General features: G+C 38.2%; 9 protein-coding genes across 9 annotated transcripts; 4 read left to right on the top strand and 5 right to left on the bottom strand.

The window, feature by feature from the left end:
* Positions 1-266: 266 nt before the first annotated feature.
* On the top strand, positions 267-492 carry RO3G_06424 (uncharacterized protein; the record flags this gene model as incomplete). Its single annotated transcript, XM_067661014.1, has 2 exons — positions 267-367; positions 399-492. 2 exons carry the CDS (start codon positions 267-269, stop codon positions 490-492), a joined length of 195 nt encoding a protein of 64 aa, XP_067517115.1.
* A 1,009-nt stretch (positions 493-1,501) lies between these two features.
* RO3G_06423 (uncharacterized protein) lies at positions 1,502-3,233 on the bottom strand (the record flags this gene model as incomplete). Its single annotated transcript, XM_067661013.1, has 3 exons — positions 1,502-1,521; positions 1,628-2,485; positions 3,005-3,233. 3 exons carry the CDS (start codon positions 3,231-3,233, stop codon positions 1,502-1,504), a joined length of 1,107 nt encoding a protein of 368 aa, XP_067517114.1.
* A 391-nt stretch (positions 3,234-3,624) lies between these two features.
* On the bottom strand, positions 3,625-4,086 carry RO3G_06422 (uncharacterized protein; the record flags this gene model as incomplete). The annotated part of the gene is made up of 2 exons (XM_067661012.1): positions 3,625-3,939; positions 4,000-4,086. 2 exons carry the CDS (start codon positions 4,084-4,086, stop codon positions 3,625-3,627), a joined length of 402 nt encoding a protein of 133 aa, XP_067517113.1.
* Positions 4,087-4,089: 3 nt separating this feature from the next.
* Positions 4,090-4,404, bottom strand: RO3G_06421 (uncharacterized protein; the record flags this gene model as incomplete). The annotated part of the gene is made up of 1 exon (XM_067661011.1): positions 4,090-4,404. One exon carries the CDS (start codon positions 4,402-4,404, stop codon positions 4,090-4,092), a length of 315 nt encoding a protein of 104 aa, XP_067517112.1.
* Positions 4,405-6,104: 1,700 nt separating this feature from the next.
* RO3G_06420 (uncharacterized protein) lies at positions 6,105-6,317 on the bottom strand (the record flags this gene model as incomplete). The annotated part of the gene is made up of 2 exons (XM_067661010.1): positions 6,105-6,120; positions 6,235-6,317. The coding sequence occupies 2 exons, from the start codon at positions 6,315-6,317 to the stop codon at positions 6,105-6,107; spliced, it is 99 nt and encodes a 32-aa protein (XP_067517111.1).
* A 1,648-nt stretch (positions 6,318-7,965) lies between these two features.
* On the top strand, positions 7,966-8,076 carry RO3G_06419 (uncharacterized protein; the record flags this gene model as incomplete). The annotated part of the gene is made up of 1 exon (XM_067661009.1): positions 7,966-8,076. The coding sequence occupies one exon, from the start codon at positions 7,966-7,968 to the stop codon at positions 8,074-8,076; it is 111 nt and encodes a 36-aa protein (XP_067517110.1).
* Positions 8,077-10,184: 2,108 nt separating this feature from the next.
* On the top strand, positions 10,185-11,296 carry RO3G_06418 (uncharacterized protein; the record flags this gene model as incomplete). The annotated part of the gene is made up of 2 exons (XM_067661008.1): positions 10,185-11,101; positions 11,275-11,296. The coding sequence occupies 2 exons, from the start codon at positions 10,185-10,187 to the stop codon at positions 11,294-11,296; spliced, it is 939 nt and encodes a 312-aa protein (XP_067517109.1).
* Positions 11,297-11,569: 273 nt separating this feature from the next.
* On the bottom strand, positions 11,570-12,286 carry RO3G_06417 (uncharacterized protein; the record flags this gene model as incomplete). The annotated part of the gene is made up of 3 exons (XM_067661007.1): positions 11,570-11,770; positions 11,876-11,985; positions 12,253-12,286. The coding sequence occupies 3 exons, from the start codon at positions 12,284-12,286 to the stop codon at positions 11,570-11,572; spliced, it is 345 nt and encodes a 114-aa protein (XP_067517108.1).
* A 692-nt stretch (positions 12,287-12,978) lies between these two features.
* Positions 12,979-18,042, top strand: RO3G_06416 (uncharacterized protein; the record flags this gene model as incomplete). Its single annotated transcript, XM_067661006.1, has 1 exon — positions 12,979-18,042. The coding sequence occupies one exon, from the start codon at positions 12,979-12,981 to the stop codon at positions 18,040-18,042; it is 5,064 nt and encodes a 1,687-aa protein (XP_067517107.1).
* Positions 18,043-18,397: the final 355 nt, after the last annotated feature.

The raw sequence follows: 18,397 nt of genomic DNA, 5'->3' as shown, positions 1-18,397 counted from the left end.
AACTCATTTGTAAAGATTTAGCTTAGAATGATAAGACTGTTATCTTATTGACATGTCAAAACATGACAACTACTATAAGCTCAACAACAAAGAATTACCTGAAGAGAGACCTTGTAAATGGTTCACTTAAGACTGCAAAGAGCGTATGGTCATATTTAAACAGCATTCGTCATAAGATAGGCTATTTTGGTACAGTAAAAATGCTTCACAGCATGGGATTCAATGCCTAAATTAAGAAGAAAAAGCCTCTCCTCAAAAAATGTCACATGGAAGCTAGACTAAAATGGGCTAAAGCTCACAAAGATTGGACAGAAGATGACTGGAGACGTATGGTGTTCTCTGATGAGACCAAGATTAATGTTTGGGGGTTCATATGACTGTAAGTACTTTTGGAAAAGACCTGGTGACAAATTGCAACCTCATCATCTTGACCTTGCAGTCAAAGGAAGAGCTGGCAGTGTGATGCTTTGGGGTTGTATGACGTGGGGATAATCCTGGATATGCCTGCACAATTGAGGATGGTACTATGAAAGCATCAGATTATGTTCATATCCTGTCAACTACACTTATGGACAGTCTGAAGTACTATGGTTACGAACAGGAAGCTATTTATTTTCAACAAGACAACGATCCTAAACACACATCAAAGCTTGCTCGTGCTTGGTTTAAGGAAAATGGGTTTAAAGAAGAGCATAATTTCAATTGGCCAGCTCAAAGTCCCGATTTGAATCCTATAGAACATCTCTGGCACCATTTAAAGCTGAGGCTGAGCTTATATGAAGGTAGGGCTAAAGGAGTGCATGATCTCTGGTCTAGAATCGAGAAAGAATGGAACTCTTTTACCAAAGAGCAATGCCAAGCATATATCAAGAGTATGCCAGCTCGTTGTAGAGCAGTTATTAAAGCTAAAGGCGGTTATACACGATATTAAATAAAAGATGATTTAATTGGAAAAATTGTTCGAATGCATATGCTTGACGCAATCTGATCTTACTATATATGGAAGTAATTCCAAACCCCTGGATTTTTATATGTTATATCCGACAGCTGTCGCTTTCTAATGAGGTATTGTACGTACAGTGGCTACCAAAACCGTTCGCGCAAAACGTATTTTTTCCTTTCTGAATCTTTTGTGACCTATTGCGCATAAAAGATACCATATCTAATACATATTTCCTAAGAGTACAAACTCTTGGCTTTCTGATGAAGTATAAAATGTCACCCTATGCGCACCCTAACTCGTACTACGGAGAATCAAAACTCAAAGGCACATTCGAACGGTTTTGGGGCCACATATTTTAAAAGCGAAATGAATTAAAATAAGTTTATTTAATATCCAATATACAAGCCATCAGAGAAACATTTTGTTCTTAATGTTATTATTATGAACTTATTCTGATATTTATCATTTATGTTTTTTATATTTATGTATTATACATTATATACGTTTATTATAAATATATATTAAAATTGTATATGCTTTATTTACAATGTTTTATATTTACGCAATTATAAAATTATCTAAATTACAATTAGTCTATATTGTATAGAATGCATATTTATATCAGCATGCTTATATTTTTATAAATTTTTTATATATTAATACATTTAAAGAAAAAAATCATACATATATATCTAAAAATGTTTCTCTCAGCCTCAATAACTGCACGACATCGATCGGGCATACTTTTAATAAACCTTTGGCATTCTTCAGCCGTGATTTGGTACCAAGTGTGTCCTATACGATCCCATAGCTCATGTATACCACATGGAGGGCAGTCATAATTTTTAAACAGCCGTCTTTTAAGTAATTGCCACATGTTTTCAATTGGGTTCAAGTCCGGTGATTGTGGTGGCCATTTCATTACATAAAACTCTTGCTCATTTAACCATTTTGATACGACTTTAGCTGTATGTTTGGGGTCGTTGTCCTGCATAACGATAAATTTACTCGTAGATTTTCCACTTTCTTCCATATACCAGGCCAAAGACTTCATCAAGTCATCTTGTAAAACCTCCAAATAAACGTCCTTTGTCATGTTCTTGCCCACATCCACAATATAGCCTGGACCGTACCAGATAATGCAGCTCCATACCATTATAGAGCCTCCTCCATGCTTCACTGTCTCACAAACCTGGTGCTTTTTTAACGGTTGGCCTGGCACTTTCCATGCATAAGACTTCCCGTCGGACCCAAAACGGTTGATTTTGGTTTCATCAGACCATATGATGTTCATCCAATCGTTTACTGTCCAGTCAATGTGCTGACGAGCCCATTGGAGCCTCTTCTTTCTATTTCTTTCATTAATTAAAGGTTTCTTTGGCCTGACAAATGAGACCAAACCAGCATCTCTTAACGCTCTACGTAGAGTATTTACAGAAACTGACTTGCCCAAGTTCTGCTCTAACGACTGCTGTGCTTGTACAGCATTTTCGAGACCATCTACTGTTACAGCACGAACGAGATGCTGTTGTAGAACAGTAACTGATTGTAGTTGACATTAATAAATATAAGTCTTAATACAAGATCATAATTAAAATAAAATAAAATATAAGTTTATTTAAATAAGATCATACAATCAATTCCAATTAAACATGTTCTTTTAGAATATGTATTGTATTCATGAGAGTTCTTTGATAAGAAGAAGTATCAACTAAAATAACCAAATCCAATCCAATGTCAGAAATATTGCTAATCTTTCACATAATTGAAATAACGCGTAAAATAACGTTATTCAATTCAGTGAGGAATTCCCAGAATAAAAGATAATCTATGACAGACATACAAAAGAACAAATGAAAAGTTTTCATAATCATAATTATAGATAACACTTGCTAAAGTACCTGAATATTAGAAGAACGATAACAATAGAAGATATCAAGCCACTCACTCAATAAGATATAAATACCTGTCTTCAATTAGAATAATTTTTACTTTAACTTAAACTGAAATAAAGATCAGTCTCAAAAAGTACCCAAACTGTTTCTTGATCTTTGTTTTTACCTTTTCCTTTATTATTTAAACCATTATACAACAGATGCTGCTGTTCCCGCTTAGTGAGCGCTTTTGGCCTACCACCTTTGTCAATTCGAGCAGGCAAGCCTAACTCCAAACGAATTTTATGAACAGTAGAGGATGATACTTTGACTAACTTTGCAATTTTATGATAAGAAAAACCTTGACGAAGGTAAAACTCGATAGTGTTCTTGCGATCTTCTGTTAATGGTTGCATGTTGGGTAATTACTTGGTAGATGTCGAGATGTCGAAATGAGAATGTGCGAATGACAAAGAAAAAAAGGCAAAAAAATAATGCGCAGTGGTGAATTAGTAAGCAGCGAAAGTTCTGGAAGAATTGGAGGGTGCAGTGACTGCGTTTATCGCAATCGAAGAATTCCTCAAGCGTGGCCCCAAAACCGTTCGAATGTGCCTTTGAGTTTTGATTCTCCGTAGTACGAGTTAGGGTGCGCATAGGGTGACATTTTATACTTCATCAGAAAGCCAAGAGTTTGTACTCTTAGGAAATATGTATTAGATATGGTATCTTTTATGCGCAATAGGTCACAAAAGATTCAGAAAGAAAAAAATACGTTTTGTGCGAACGGTTTTGGTAGCCACTGTAGCTCTATTGTATCTGACTGCAGAGATACAAAGCAGAATGCATAAAATTGCAAAACATTCGAACAATTATTCCAACAACTGTAAACTCTTCAACTGGATCTACCTCTTCACCAGTGGATATCCCGGCCTTCTTTGTATAATACTGGCGCTCGGGGTACTTGCGTGAATCGCGGTTGTTTGTATTTTTATATGAATAATGACTATTCACATAATCTTGCAATAATTTGAATACTTTTTGATTTTCAGTAGACTTTAGAGGCTTTTCAAGAACGTATTGAGACGATGGCGGCAGGTTGGTGTAGTGATTTCTCACAGCATCCTATATTTCAGAGAAAATTGATTAGTACATTTGTTTAATATTGAATTTTAATGTTCTTACTTTTACAGCAGTAGCAATTGGCTTTGCGCCTTTGCCTGATTCTGCTTCAAGCTCATCGTATGCTTCTTTGAGCTTGCTGTATGCCATTTGCTAGGCCAGCTTTTCCTCTTGCTCTTTTCGAAGCATCTCCTTCAAAGCATAGTTTTCTTTTCTTATCTCCATATAAATAGAAAAAGAAAGGGATGCTTCATCAGTCTCCATGTCTTCGGCTTGGCGCATTCGCTTCTGGACATGGGTCATAGGAGGAAAACCAGGCCTAGGATAGGCAAAGCTATCGGGAATGGCATCGCTTGAAGCAAGCTCAGGAACAACAACACGCGAAGGAACAGCGATTGGTTGCCCAACAGAGTTAGAACCACGAGTATTGGCAGGAGCAGGGTTGAATTGAATAACGCGATCAGACATAGTGTTGTAAAAGTACTTTGAAATAAAGATAAATGAGCTTGGCATCAAAATTGAATCTTCCTTAAATACTATCGCGTTTACAATGAAACTCAGTCTAACTATACCAAAAAAAAATATTTAAAAGATTTCCTTTTCGAAATCTTGTTCCTTTTTTTTTCTTTTTCTTCAGCAATTTCCTTTTTCAACATCACTCCGGTTATCCCAAGGTAAGTAAAAAAAAAAAAGAAAAAAGAAAAAGAAAACTTTGGTTCTAATGTGCTGTAGTAGATACCCATACATGTACTCATGGCTGCTGTAGTTCCTTTGGTTATTTATATATCTTTTCAAAAGGTAAATACATTCATAGCTTTCAATAATCTTTATTAAAAGTAAAATCTAGATTCCTTTAGTTCGTGGCTGAACCTTTATGAATGTCTTGGCATCCTGTTTTGTTAACAAAAGAGCTTTAAGGTAAAGAAATTGAGTACATCATGGTTTACTTTTATTAATATTTTATTTTATACAACTTTAGACGCTTTGGCTTCTGTTGTTTCCTGCTGTCTCCAATCTCTTACTGCTTTGGATCCTCGTTACTACTGGCTCGCTTTTATTTATGGGCTTTATTTACTACGCTCTTTTGTTTGCTGCTTCTATGGTAAAGGTAAGTGCATTTTCCACAATTTTTTTTAAATAAATTGTTTTATTTCATCGCTTCCATGGATCCCCTGCTCGTTTTCCTTCCTTCCCCTACCCTTTTGTAATACTGGAATGAACCAATAATATATAATCAATATGGCAATAAAAGCTCCAAAATAAATGAATAAAACTACATTTTTAACCAATAATACCGTATTTTAAGCCTATTTTATTTCCTAATGTAAATCATCAAAAGCTAAATATAGCCGTAATAAGCCAATGAGGAAGCATTGCTAAAGAGCAACAGACGAATAAGGAAGTATTTCGAAAAGTAACAAGCCAATAAAGAAGTTGTATTAAAGAGAAACACAAGCATGTAAGGCCCAATAGAAAGACGTTTGCTTGTACTTCGTTGTTAAAAAAAGAATGAAGCGGCGCGTTGTCAAACAGTAATACTTGGTTATCGAGGTACAATAGTTAACATTCAACATAAACGAGCTCAACTGGACATACCGCAATAATTATGCATAATTCATTATAAATCCCGACTAACTAAAGTATACCTGACAGCTATCATACTCCATAGATAACAATTATGTGCAGTGGCCGACGTCATCAAGTTGCTGAGTGCAGAGGTGTGCTTATAAGTTGTGCTGAATGGAAGATTGAGGAGGGAGGCGTTTTTTTTATCCTTAACTTTATTTTATATAAACCTAAACCTTAATTCCATTTTTGGATTATTGTAACAAGCAAATACTTATTGTCTCGATCCTTTGTGTTCACGTTCATTAAATTTATATACACTAGGTGAAAAAATAGGGACAACCTTTTTGAAAATTTCATTTCATGCAGCATATAGCATTAAGAGAAGGTCGCCTCGTGTCGCTAGCAATATGTTAAAGCGAGGTTAATGTGTAAAGTATTTCATCAAAATATGATGAGCCAATTATGGAAAATGAGGGAGTAATGCGTATATAATTGGTCGAATTTTAGATACTCCATAGCTCAGTTTTAGACCATATTTTGTACTCTTCTAATTTGACCTGGAATGCCAGTTACAATTAAAATGCGAACCAATTTTAATTTTAGCTAAGCACATTCCTATAATTAATAATATAAAATGGGTGCTGTTTTCCTTCATTCATACAATTTTTTTTTTCATTATATTCTTCTTACTTTCTGCGACATTTCTCTTACTTATGCCTCGCGCTTTACCTCAAGACACGCAAGACAGCATCAAGTCTGCACTGATGAGCAATAGAAGCCCAAAGGATATTGCTGGTGAATTTGATATCCATCCCAAGACAGTTAGGAGATATAGAAACAAGCTATTTGGGCCAACGGTACCCGCAAGACGTGGTAGGCATACACTTGTGTCATCTGCTACGAAGGAACATATCAAGGTATTACTGATTAAAGGAGCCCTAAAGACAGCCAAGGATGTACATCGGATGCTCATGCGACTTGGGTATTCTATGTCTTACCGTTCAGCAATAAACACCCTTGTATCAATGGGTTTTCATGCTAGGCGTAAAAAGAAGCAGCCTCTTTTAACTAATAACCACCGCAAGCAGAGGTTAGCATGGGCAAAAAAGTATCAAAGCTGGTCCATACAACAGTGGCATCAAGTAGTGTTCTCCGATGAAACGAAGATCAACATTTGGGGATCTGATGGCTGCAGATACTATTGGACCCAGCCTGGTGATGTTCTTCGCCCACACCACATAGATCTTTCAGTGAAGCATGGTGGCGGCAAATTGATCATGTGGGGATGTATAACCAGTGAGGGACCAGGATATGCGTGCCAGGTATACGATGGTACCATGGACTCCTTGGTGTACCAGCATATTCTTGGAACAACTTACATGGAAACGCTGAAGTACTATGGTATGGACAAGCGCACCATTTACCTTCAACAAGATAACGACCCAAAGCACAAGTCCAAATCAACAATGTCATGGCTCCAACAAAACAAGGTCCGGTACATTAACGATTGGCCACCTAACAGTCCGCATCTGAATCCTATAGAGCATGTGTGGCATTTGCTGAAACTTAGGTTATGTCTTTATGAACGAAAGGCAAGAAACATCGACGAGCTATGGGAACGAGTTGACGTTGAATGGAACAAGCTAGATAAAGATGTTTGTAGAAGTTACATTGATAGCATGCCTGATCGCATAGCAGCGGTAATCAAATCAAAAGGGAGATTTACTCGTTATTAAATAAATACTACTCATTTTATAATATAACGTTTATAAAATTATTGCAACTATTTCCTCTTTTCTTCCACCATATGCTATCCTGATTAGTTTTATATGCGGGAAACGTAATACTCACTACCTAAGGTTACGCTCTATAGGCATGGCTTGGATGTCGTACGGAGTGGAGGAGAAAAAAAAAAGTTAAAGATTATTTTAGGGTAGGTTGTCCCTATTTTTCACCTAGTGTACAGTGGCCGTCAAAACTGGTCGCATGTTTTCATATTTTGCCTATACGCACTATCTTCTTCTTCATTTCTTAGTCTATAGCAATGAAATATACTTCATTCGAAAGAGCAAACTCTGTACAATCATATGATAACACAGACATCACCGTAGACCCAACATACTAGTAGTAATTGGCACTTAAAGTCCGACGGCACATGCGACCAGTTTTGACGGCATTTATAAGTCAACATTTTTACACACTTTATTTAAAAAAATCAATATTTAGTCCAAAGACCTTTTGCTCTAATAACTGCAGCACACCTTTTCGGCATACTTTCGATGTATTTCTGGCATTCTTCTTTAGAAATGGCATACCAGGTCTGGCCTATACACTCCCATAGCTCATGCATACTACTTGGTGGTGTCTCATAGCTATGAAATAGCTCTCTCTTTAAATGAGCCCACATATGCTCTATGGGATTTAGGTCTGGTGATTGAGGAGGCCATTCCAATGCTTCAAATGGCTGCTGGTCAATCCATTCTTTCACTACCTTCGATGTATGCTTCGGATCATTGTCCTGCTGAAACACCATTTTGGAAGAATCCAAGCCATAGCTTCTCATTGTCTTGAGTAAATCATCTTTTAAGACCTCAAGGTAGCCTTCACTACTGATACGATGACCAACATCAACTATCCATCCAATACCTTTCCATGTAAGGCAGCTCCAGACCATGATATTGCCGCCTCCATGCTTGACGGTTTGCTGTACATGTCGCGAGTTCAATTCCTCATGGGGTAGTTTCCATGCATAAGCCTTTCTGTCGGATGCAAAACGATTTACTTTAGTCTCATCTGAGAATATGACTTGTTTCCAGTTATCTACAGACCAATGTTGGTGCGATTTGGCCCATTGAAGACGTTTCATGATGCTTTGGCTACGTATCAAAGGTTTTTGAGGCTTGACAAACGCTATAAAGCCAGCTTTTTTAAGAACGCGGCGTACTGTACTATCACTTAAAGATATCCCAAATTCTTCTTTTAGAGCTTTTTGGATCTCTACAGCATTATTTTTTCTTCCTAAGGTGACTAATCTCCGGATGTAGTTCACCATGCGTTGACTAATTAGAGATGGCCGACCAGCTTCATTAACATTTCCACTCATCTTAAGAGATGAGCGGTACTTCTGAACAGTGGTACGACTAACACCAACTTGTTTCGCTACTTTGCTGTTTGGCTTCTTGGATCTCAGCAATGAGTAGCTGCTGTTTACTTTGTCATTTGAAATTGCACGCATGTCGGATCTGCAATGGTATAGTGTCTTAGTGGCGTGCTGCAATTTAACAAAAAAACACTTACATGTAAATAATATTACGATGTAAGAAGAAAGAGAAGAAAAAAACATAAAAAAATTATAATTAAGCCACATTTTTGTGGCTATATTATGTTACTTACAAACGCCGTCAAAACTGGTCGCATGTGCCGTCGGAATTTAAGTGCCAACTACTACCAGTATATTGGGTCTACGGTGATGTCTGTGTTATCATATGATTGTACAGAGTTTGCTCTTTCGAATGAAGTATATTTCATTGCTATAGACTAAGAAATGAAGAAGAAGATAGTGCGTATAGGCAAAATATGAAAACATGCGACCAGTTTTGACGGCCACTGTATAATCTTTATTGTATATTTTAACTGAACAATCCCTAATTACTACTCGTGAAGAAGTTTGTTGACTTAATCTGAAGGAAGAGATTATTTTTGACGAATATACTACAATAATATACTCAGAAGGAATTGGTGGAATTATTGCTATATTCAAATCAATCACTACGTGCAGCAGTAGAACAACAACAATACATATCGTAAACAGTAATATTATAACGGCTGAAGGAAAAGATACGATGCAAGGAGATTCCGGGCCGGGTATTTGTCCTACCTAGATGCCAAATATAGCAGTCGATGCAAATAATTTTTCCGCATCGAACTGTGTTACTTTCGAGGCAGCCACGTTTAAACTCAGCGAGATATGGCGCTTGCAACACGAAAAAACCTCTTTTGAGCTGATCCCACAAAAACGATGCGGAGGGATTACTCTACCAATATTTGTACAGCATCAGCAAGGAGTACCGCAATCGATGCAAATAATTTTTTCCAATCCAATGGCGGTACTCATAGGTCTCTCACTGTAACACACAAGGAGGTACAGGCTTTTAAAGACGAAAAAACCCCCTGGTCGGACGGACATTATGCTATCAGAAAGGATTACAAGCCGAATTCTTGTCCTACCAATATGACAAGCTTATCCATAAGTAGAAACAGTGTTTCCGCATTTAATGATGGTATTTACAAGATGATCACATCGAAACTCAGCTTGGTATCCGTCTTAAAGCGTGAACAAAGTGCTTTTGCTGATGGACAAGAAATTGTACAAGTACAGTGCGTTGCAAAACCCGGACACAAAAATTAAAAAACCACGCAAATCCCTATAAATCGTCCTCTAGCCAAGCATTTAATTTGAAAGTTCGCACAAATATAGTATAACTTATATAGTACACTATTTCCGGAAATTATTGGGACATATATTGAAATCATTTTGGAACATAAAAATAAATCAAATTGAAACACAGATCGAAAATATCTTGGAACAAATATAAAAATTGAATTGGCACAAACAGTTGGGACATTTTTCGAATTACCTCTTTTCTTTAAACCATACAAATAACTATTTTTAAACCAAAATGAATTCTTTTATCCAAGAAGATGGTATGGGAAACATGTTCGATGAAGAAGGCGATCAGTTCGTCGAAATGAAGATGGAAGTTGATGAGGTCAACTATCCCCTGGACAATGTTACCAACTTCGATCAGTACAGTGATCTCAAGCCTCCTGAAAAGATGCAACAGGATAAGAAAGAAGTGCCCGAAGAGGAGATCTCTTCTTCAGAAAAAAAAGCGAACAGCAAAAAGACGTACAGAAAGTACAAGAAAGAGGATATGGAGGAGTTTTTCTACTTGGTAAACGAGAAGAGAATGTCTATTCGTGGTGCTGCTGCAGAGATAAAAGTTCCTTCAAGCACTGCATACAATTGGCATAAGAAAGGTTTGGAAAGCTTAGAGCTTGATGAGGATATTGAGAAGGGTGGAGCAAGGAGTGCTGTGAAGATGGGAAGACCAGCACTTTTGAATGATATTCACAAGGATTATCTCATAAGCCTTGTTGACGAGAAGCCCAGCATTGTTTTAGATGAAATGATGGGGAGTTTGACCGCTGCGTTTGCTGATCTGAAGATTTCCAAAAGCTCTCTGCACGAGTTTGTAACAGAAAATTGCAGGATCAGTCTGAAGAGAGCACATTTTCATTCAATTGAGCGAAACAGCCCTCAGAAAATCGAAGAAAGACACCAATGGGTTAAGCAGTGGGAGAAGACTGATTTGGACTTTGAGAGTAACTGCGTTTTTATAGACGAGGCTGCCTTCCACATCAACATGAAGCGCTCTATGGCATGGTCAAAGAAAGGAGAACGTGCCGTTGTCGTAACGCCAAAGACAAGAGCTAAGAGTACCACCATTATTGGGGCTATATCTCCATATGGCGTGGTCAACATACAGTGGGTCAAAAAACTGCACCAACGCAACTCAGTTTTTCTGAAATGCAAGTATAGCTCTGTCAGTTTAATAGCAAACATTACGAAACTTGGAACAAAAAGAGTTACTACTGTTACTATTTATTGACAAAAGTTTCAAGGTCAGATGCGGGGTATTGATTTAAAGAGCACTCAGCAAAAAGAGGAGGTCGGTTGGTGCAGTTTTTTGACTTTTTTAATATTAGTGGATCCACCCTTCTTTGCTAAGACTGCTTGCATTCTGTCTGGCATACTGTGTATATATTTGATGCATTGTTCCTTAGTAAACGAATTCCATTCATTTTCGACTCTTTGCCACAATTCATGGATGCTGGTCGCCCTATTATCATACATGCTCAGCTTTAACTTCAAGTGATGCCATATATGTTCAATAGGATTAAGGTCTGGACTTCGTGATGGCCAATCGTCAATATAAAACATGCCACTATCCTTCATCCATTGCGTTGTGGACTTTGATCGATGTTTAGGATCATTGTCATGCTAAAATACCGACGTTTCCCAGTTAAGACCATAGTACTCCATATTGTCTTGTAGACTTGTACCAAGGATTTCTTGGTATACCTCTGAATTCATGGTACCATTATAGATCTGACATGCGTATCCAGGTCCTTCGCTGGTTATACAGCCCCCTAACATGAGACCACCGCCTCCATGCTTCACAGTAACGTCGATATGCTGAGGCTGTAAATGATCACATTTTCTTTTCTAATAATACTTGCAGCCATCAGAGCCCCAAATGTTGATTTTCGTCTCATCAGAAAAGATGACATGTCGTCAATCATGTACTGTCCAATATTGATGCTTTTTTGCCCATGCTGATCGAGCCTTTTTGTGCTTTTCAGTCAATAATGGCTTTTTCTTTTTGGTCTCAGCATAAATTTCAACTGAATGTAAGACTTTAATTACCGATTGATACGACATAGGGCGCCCAAGCTCCTCCAACTTCATTTGCACGTCCTTGGCAGTCCTCAAACAACCTGTGAGCACTTATCTCTTGATGTATCGGCGTGTTGACTCTGCCACAATGCTCGGTCTACCTCCTCTTTTACGTATTCAATCGTGCATCCACTTATTTGCATACCTATTGACGGTATTTCTATGCACTCCAACCCGTTTCTCAATGACTGAAGGATCAGCACTGTTCTCTAATAATGCTTTGATACTGTTTTGAATATCGGATGGAAGCTTTTTGGGCATTTCTAATGATGGATAGATACGGACGATGTACAATGGGTTTGGGTAAAGCAGGAAAGAAAAAAAACAGAAAACAATTGCAAAAACTTTATTTGAAGGTCCCCAGTGTGACCAGGTATAAGAAAGATTAGATTAAATCTGCCGGAATAGTCTCAGTCCAGACATATGTGTTGTATCCACACAACTAATAAAGTGAACATTCATGGATAAACTTGGATACTACAGAATTATAGTCTAACCAGATCTCTATTAATAAACGTGAGAATTCTGCAATAGCCAATCTTGCCCTGTTGTCCTACCAGCGTTCTAAAAGACTATATCGGAACCTGATTACAACAACGGCAGTTCAATCCTATTCTATAATTATCATTAGATCAATAGTTTAATTACTTCATTGTCCCTTGATTCGTCAAGTAGACAGCGGCTATTGATTATCCACTATCCTTCCTTATATTCCATATCATTCTTTTAACCGATCAATTGAAATAGCGGTAAAGACCCAGACATTCAAAAAGTATAAATACCCTCAATATTTTTATTAATAAAGTCATATATAATCTTTAGTTTCACAACTATCGTCTTTTTGTAGTTTTTGTCTTCTATTTCATATTTGGCAAAACATTTTTTTTTGTGAATTCTTTATTGACTTTATTTTTAAAAACAACCCTCTTTTTATTACTACCTACCTTACCACTATGTCAAACTCAAATGACTTTAACTCTGCTGCTGCTGGTTCTTCCAGTAGTAATGATAAAACTTATCCTGATAACGCCCGTCGTATGTCAGATGTATCTACCTTATCTTCAGAGGCACAGTCCTCTGGAATGACCACGTCCGCAGTTTCTTCTGGTTCTTTTGAGCCTAGAATCGCAGCTCCATCCATCCACTCTTCTATTGAGGAGTTGGATTCCACCATCATCGGTGCCACCCAAGTTATCCTTAACTTGTCTGTTCGTCTTCTTTCCACGACCCCTGAGTCAGAGGAAGATAGCATGGTGCGCGCCAAGTACGAAGCCTGCTCCAAGGACCTAGAGAGACTAGTTCATACTAGATATCTCCTCCAACGAGCTATGACCCATGCTGTTCCTACCGCTTGGACTGGTGCACCTCAGGTTGCCCCTGCAGCCTTGAATGTTGTACCTCCAAACCTACCCCTCATGCAGTGGAAGGGTGCGGTCTTTGACCCATCTGCCCCTGTCTCTGTGGATGTTAAGCACTGCTTAAAAAAGTTTCAGGACGTGATGTTCGCACATGGTCTTGATCTTGATCAGCACTGGCTTCGTCTTCTCCCTCCCTGCTTGTCGTCTAGTCAACGTACTTGGCTTGATGAATATCAAGAAAAGGAGGATGTCCATACGTGGAGTCAGTTCAAAAAGGCTTTTACTGGCCATTATGGTGTTGGTTCGGCTGAAGAAAAGGCCACGTCTACAACGGAGTTGTTACGCATCTCCATGACTGCTGCTGAGACTGTTGACCAATACGTTGAACGTTTCAACAACCTCCGTCGCTTGGCACAGATCCAAGATCGCTGTGTCTTGACTCGTTGCTTTCTGATCGGTCTTCAGGCCGACATTTACAAGAAGGTGATCGTGTCCTTAGCCAATTGTACGGATGCGCAAAAAGAATCGGTCGACTACGTTGTCAAGTTGGCCAAGACTTTGTACCATTCATTGTACAAAGTACGTAGAGTTGCTAACGCTTCTCACACTTCTGCTGGCCCCTCCATGGTCAATGACTCCTCTTCTTCTGGTCGGAAGAAATCCTCTGCTTTTGTCTCTGGTTCTGCTGTTCGTGCTGCACCTTATCCAAAGGCTTCTAGGAAGTATTGCAGCTTCCATAAGACCACCACCCATAGCAACGATGAATGTCGTGCTATGAAGAAATCTTCCTCTCTTTCTCCTTCTTCGGGTTCTACCCAAGTTGATGTCTCCTCTGGTTCTGCTGCCTCTCAGTGGAATCCAAGAAACCAACCTTCCGGTTTGGGACGTCCGTGCCGCTCTTGTGGTGCTGACAACTGGCGTCCTGGTCATCGATGCAAAGGAAAGGGTCGCTCAACTGGCTCTTCGGCTGACGACTCTGATCTTGCTGGGCCTTCTCATTTGTTTCGCGGAATGAGTCGATCCCCTGCTTCTTCCTTGTCTTCCGTTGCCTCTTCTGGTAACGATGTTTCTGCCTCTGTTGGTTCTTCTGCCACTCCTACTACAAGTAGTAGTGATGCTTCTTCCGGTCGTAAGACTGATGCTGCTGGTCCCGTTGTCTCTGTTCCCGATTCGTCGGATGATATGGACATTGATGTTGCAGAAGCCCTTACTGTGGCTGAAGCTGCTCAGGCCTGTAAGTACATTACACATCACATCTTTTCTAAAGCGCCTTCAAACACTAATACGCTTTATGTTCCTATTATTGTAGAGCACATCAAAACATGGGCCATGATTGATACCGGTTCAACTTTTTCGTGTGTGTCTCCTTCGTTCTGTTCGTCGCTTGGTTTAGTTCCAACACCTAATCCAGGATCGATCAAGTTAGGACATAATAGTTCAAGTATTGTAAGCCGGTTAGGCATAATAAATCTTACTGTTTATTATAACCAAATCCGTTTGCCATATGAATTTGAAGTGTTTGATTTTAGCAGTGATGTCCCCATTTGTTTAGGACTTGACATTTTGCCTAAACTAAGAATAGGTTTAACAGGATTAGCCACTTCTTGGTTAAATTCTAATATTCCTAAAATACCTGATCCAGTTAACCCTGATGACTATAAGCCAAATGAAACTCCTGTTGGCACTAAACAGGAAAGACAGCAATTGATGAGCACTATTCAACCTTTGTTAGATGCTAATACGAGTATCCCCATGTCTTCTCATTGTAATTTACCTGGTGCTATCATTACTCTTGATACTGAACCCAATGCCTTTGCTTATCGAAGACAACCCGATATTGCTATTGCTAACAGAAAAATCATGGAAGACCAAATTCAAACTTGGTTGGATGATTGTGTCATTGAACCTGCTCCTTCCAATACTCGCTTCAACAACCCTATTTTTCTTGTTGGAAAAAAGGATGTTAACGGATTATACACTAAGAAAAGAGCAGTTATTGATCCACGTATGCTTAACCAACTCGTGAAGAATGTTGATAGAATGCCTTTACCTCTAATCAGTGATCTTCATCAACGTATGGGTTCTGCTACTATATTTACTACTTTCGACATACGAGCATGCTTTCATCGTTTTCTTATCCAAGAATCTGATAGACCTAAAACCGCATTTACTCATCCATTCACTGGTATGCAGTATCAATTTCGTCATTGTCCTTTTGGCTTGACAAGTACCGGTAACATTGTACAGCGTGTTCTTACAAATTTGTTCGCAGATCTTCCCTACACTGCACTCTATATTGATGATCTATGTGTCTTCAGCTCTGGTGACATGAATCAACATATTGAGTATGTCCGTGAAGTGTTGAAACGTCTTACTGCTGCAAACTTAATTATTAATGTTGAAAAGACACATTTTGCACAAAGTTGTGTAAACATTCTTGGATGGACTATTGGTAACAATGGTTCTCTAATCCCTGATCAACGTAAACTGACAAATATACATTCTTGGCCCACACCTAAAACTGGTAGACAAGTCATGAGTTTTCTTGGATTTGCAAACTATTTCCGTAATAGTTTACCTATGTTTTCTCGCTTGACTGCTCCACTTGACCGGTTACGATCTCTTAATTCTTTAAAAGGAATTTGGAATGAAACCCATGAATGCAGTTTTCGTAACATTAAGGATGCCTTGGTGAATGCCCCAGTTATTCACATTCCTAACCTTAAGTACCCATTCTACGTCGCAACAGATGCTAGTGCTTATGGTATCGGCGGTGTCGTTTATCAAGTCATCGACCAAGTCATTCAATATAACGCCTTTGCTGCAAGATCTCTTTCTCCTACCGAACGTCGTTATCATACAAACAAACGAGAGTTGTTAGCGATTGTATTCATGTTTGAGAGATATAATAAATGGTTATATAACCGTCATTTTACCTTGACAACTGATCACAAAGCCTTGATTTACATCAAGAAGCAAGTTGTTCCAAATGCTGCCATGCTTGTTTGGTTTGAAACAATTTTCGAATATTCCTTTGATATTGTTCATTGTCCTGGCATTAAGAATATTATCCCAGACGCACTTAGTCGTTTATTCCCAGATGACAATAAACTGGAGGGGGGTAACAATGTCAACAATGTTGCCATCTACAGTATCCGTGGTAAAGAAAAAGAAAAAAGAAAACCAACTTTTAAAGAAAAATCTAAAAGTTATGAAACACAAACATATGCAGTCACTTCTGCAACATCATCATCATCATCAAAACCCTTATTGCATCGCGCTTTGCAATATGAAGATTATATCACACCTCCTCCTGAGGAAAGAAAAGATATAATATTAAAGGCTCACTTATTAGGCCATTATGGAATTAAAGCCATAGAACAAACCATTCATGGTGATAAACTCCATTGGACTAATTTACGTCAAGATATTCAGGATGTCATATCCAAGTGTCACGAATGTAAAATGTTTAATATTGCCAAAACAGGTTATCATCCCCCTAGAAGTATCCTACCTGACGGACCTCTAGATCATTGGGTTATGGACCTCGGCACTTTTAATATAACATCTACGAGCGGAAATAATTTCCTTCTTGTCATGGTTGATTTATTTTCTCGCTTTACTATCTTGAAAGCCATTCCTGATAAACAAGCTCTTACTATTGCCAAACAGCTTGTTGATATCTTCTGTACTTTCGGCTGGCCTAAGGTCATTGCTAGTGATAACGGAAAAGAGTTTACTGCTACCATCGTCACTGAACTTATTAATAACAGTGGTATCGATAAGAGAGTGTCTAACCCTTTTAATCCCCTTGGTAACTCAGTCAATGAAGCATTTGTAGGAATTGCTAAAAAGACTATTGTTAAACAGTTACAAGGAAGAAAAGAAGATTGGGATCTATATGTACCTGCAACCCAATATGCTATGAATCTGAAATATTCCAGACTTCATAAGAGTAGACCATATACAGTAATCTTCAATAAAGTACCAAATGATATGAAAGATTATTCTCATATTAAACCCACTCTTAGAAGTGAAGCTGTAGATTCTAAAGCAATAGAAAACAGACTTAAATATGCTACTGAAGTCGTTATCCCTGCTCTTGCTAAACGCATTAAGGAAACTCAGGATGTAGACAATGCATATTTTATGAAAACAAACAAAATCGTTCACACACCATTCCCACTCCATAGTGAAGTCATGATTAAAAATGTGAATAAGGAAAACAAAACTGATCCGTATTACGAAGGTCCTTTTTATATAAGTGGAATGACAACTAATGGCAGTTACATATTAGTTGACAAACAAAATAACCTCTTATCAAGAGATGTACCAACCTCACACTTAAAACTTATTGCATTACCCAGCAATAAAAGTGCAGAATCAATCGATGACCAACATTATGAGATTCAAGCAATTATACAACACAAAGGAACTCCAGGTAATTACCAGTACCTTGTTCATTGGAAAGGATACGATGATCCTATGGATTACACTTGGGAACCTACTTCTAGTTTTGATGATCGATCTTCAATTGAAACATATTGGGCTCGTCGTCAAGCAGGTAATAATACTGCTGTCTCAAAGAAAGCAAGATTACCCAAACGTACCGTTCCTACTCGTGATCATCACAGTAGAAGCAAGAGATCAAGACGTTAAATTGTCTAAGTAGTTGACCGTCTTTTTCCCTAAGACAATTTTTCCTAAAGAAGGTTTTTTTTTACTATCAGGTTTTTATGACAACTTACTACTACGATCTACCCTCAATTATACTATGTCTATTTATCTGCCCTATGATCATTATCGCACTTATTGTGTATGACAATTACTTTTTCCTGAATCTTCACTTATCCTTTTACCGTTTGCTTCAAACTAGAAGGGGGCAATGTTGTATCCACACAACTAATAAAGTGAACATTCATGGATAAACTTGGATACTACAGAATTATAGTCTAACCAGATCTCTATTAATAAACGTGAGAATTCTGCAATAGCCAATCTTGCCCTGTTGTCC

The sequence above is a fragment of the Rhizopus delemar genome, genomic scaffold (genome assembly GCF_000149305.1).
Source record: "Rhizopus delemar RA 99-880 supercont3.4 genomic scaffold, whole genome shotgun sequence".
NCBI classification, from domain to species: Eukaryota; Fungi; Mucoromycota; class Mucoromycetes; order Mucorales; family Rhizopodaceae; genus Rhizopus; species Rhizopus delemar.
Note: the sequence above shows the minus strand (reverse complement) of the source record. Positions and strands in the feature narration are given on the sequence as shown.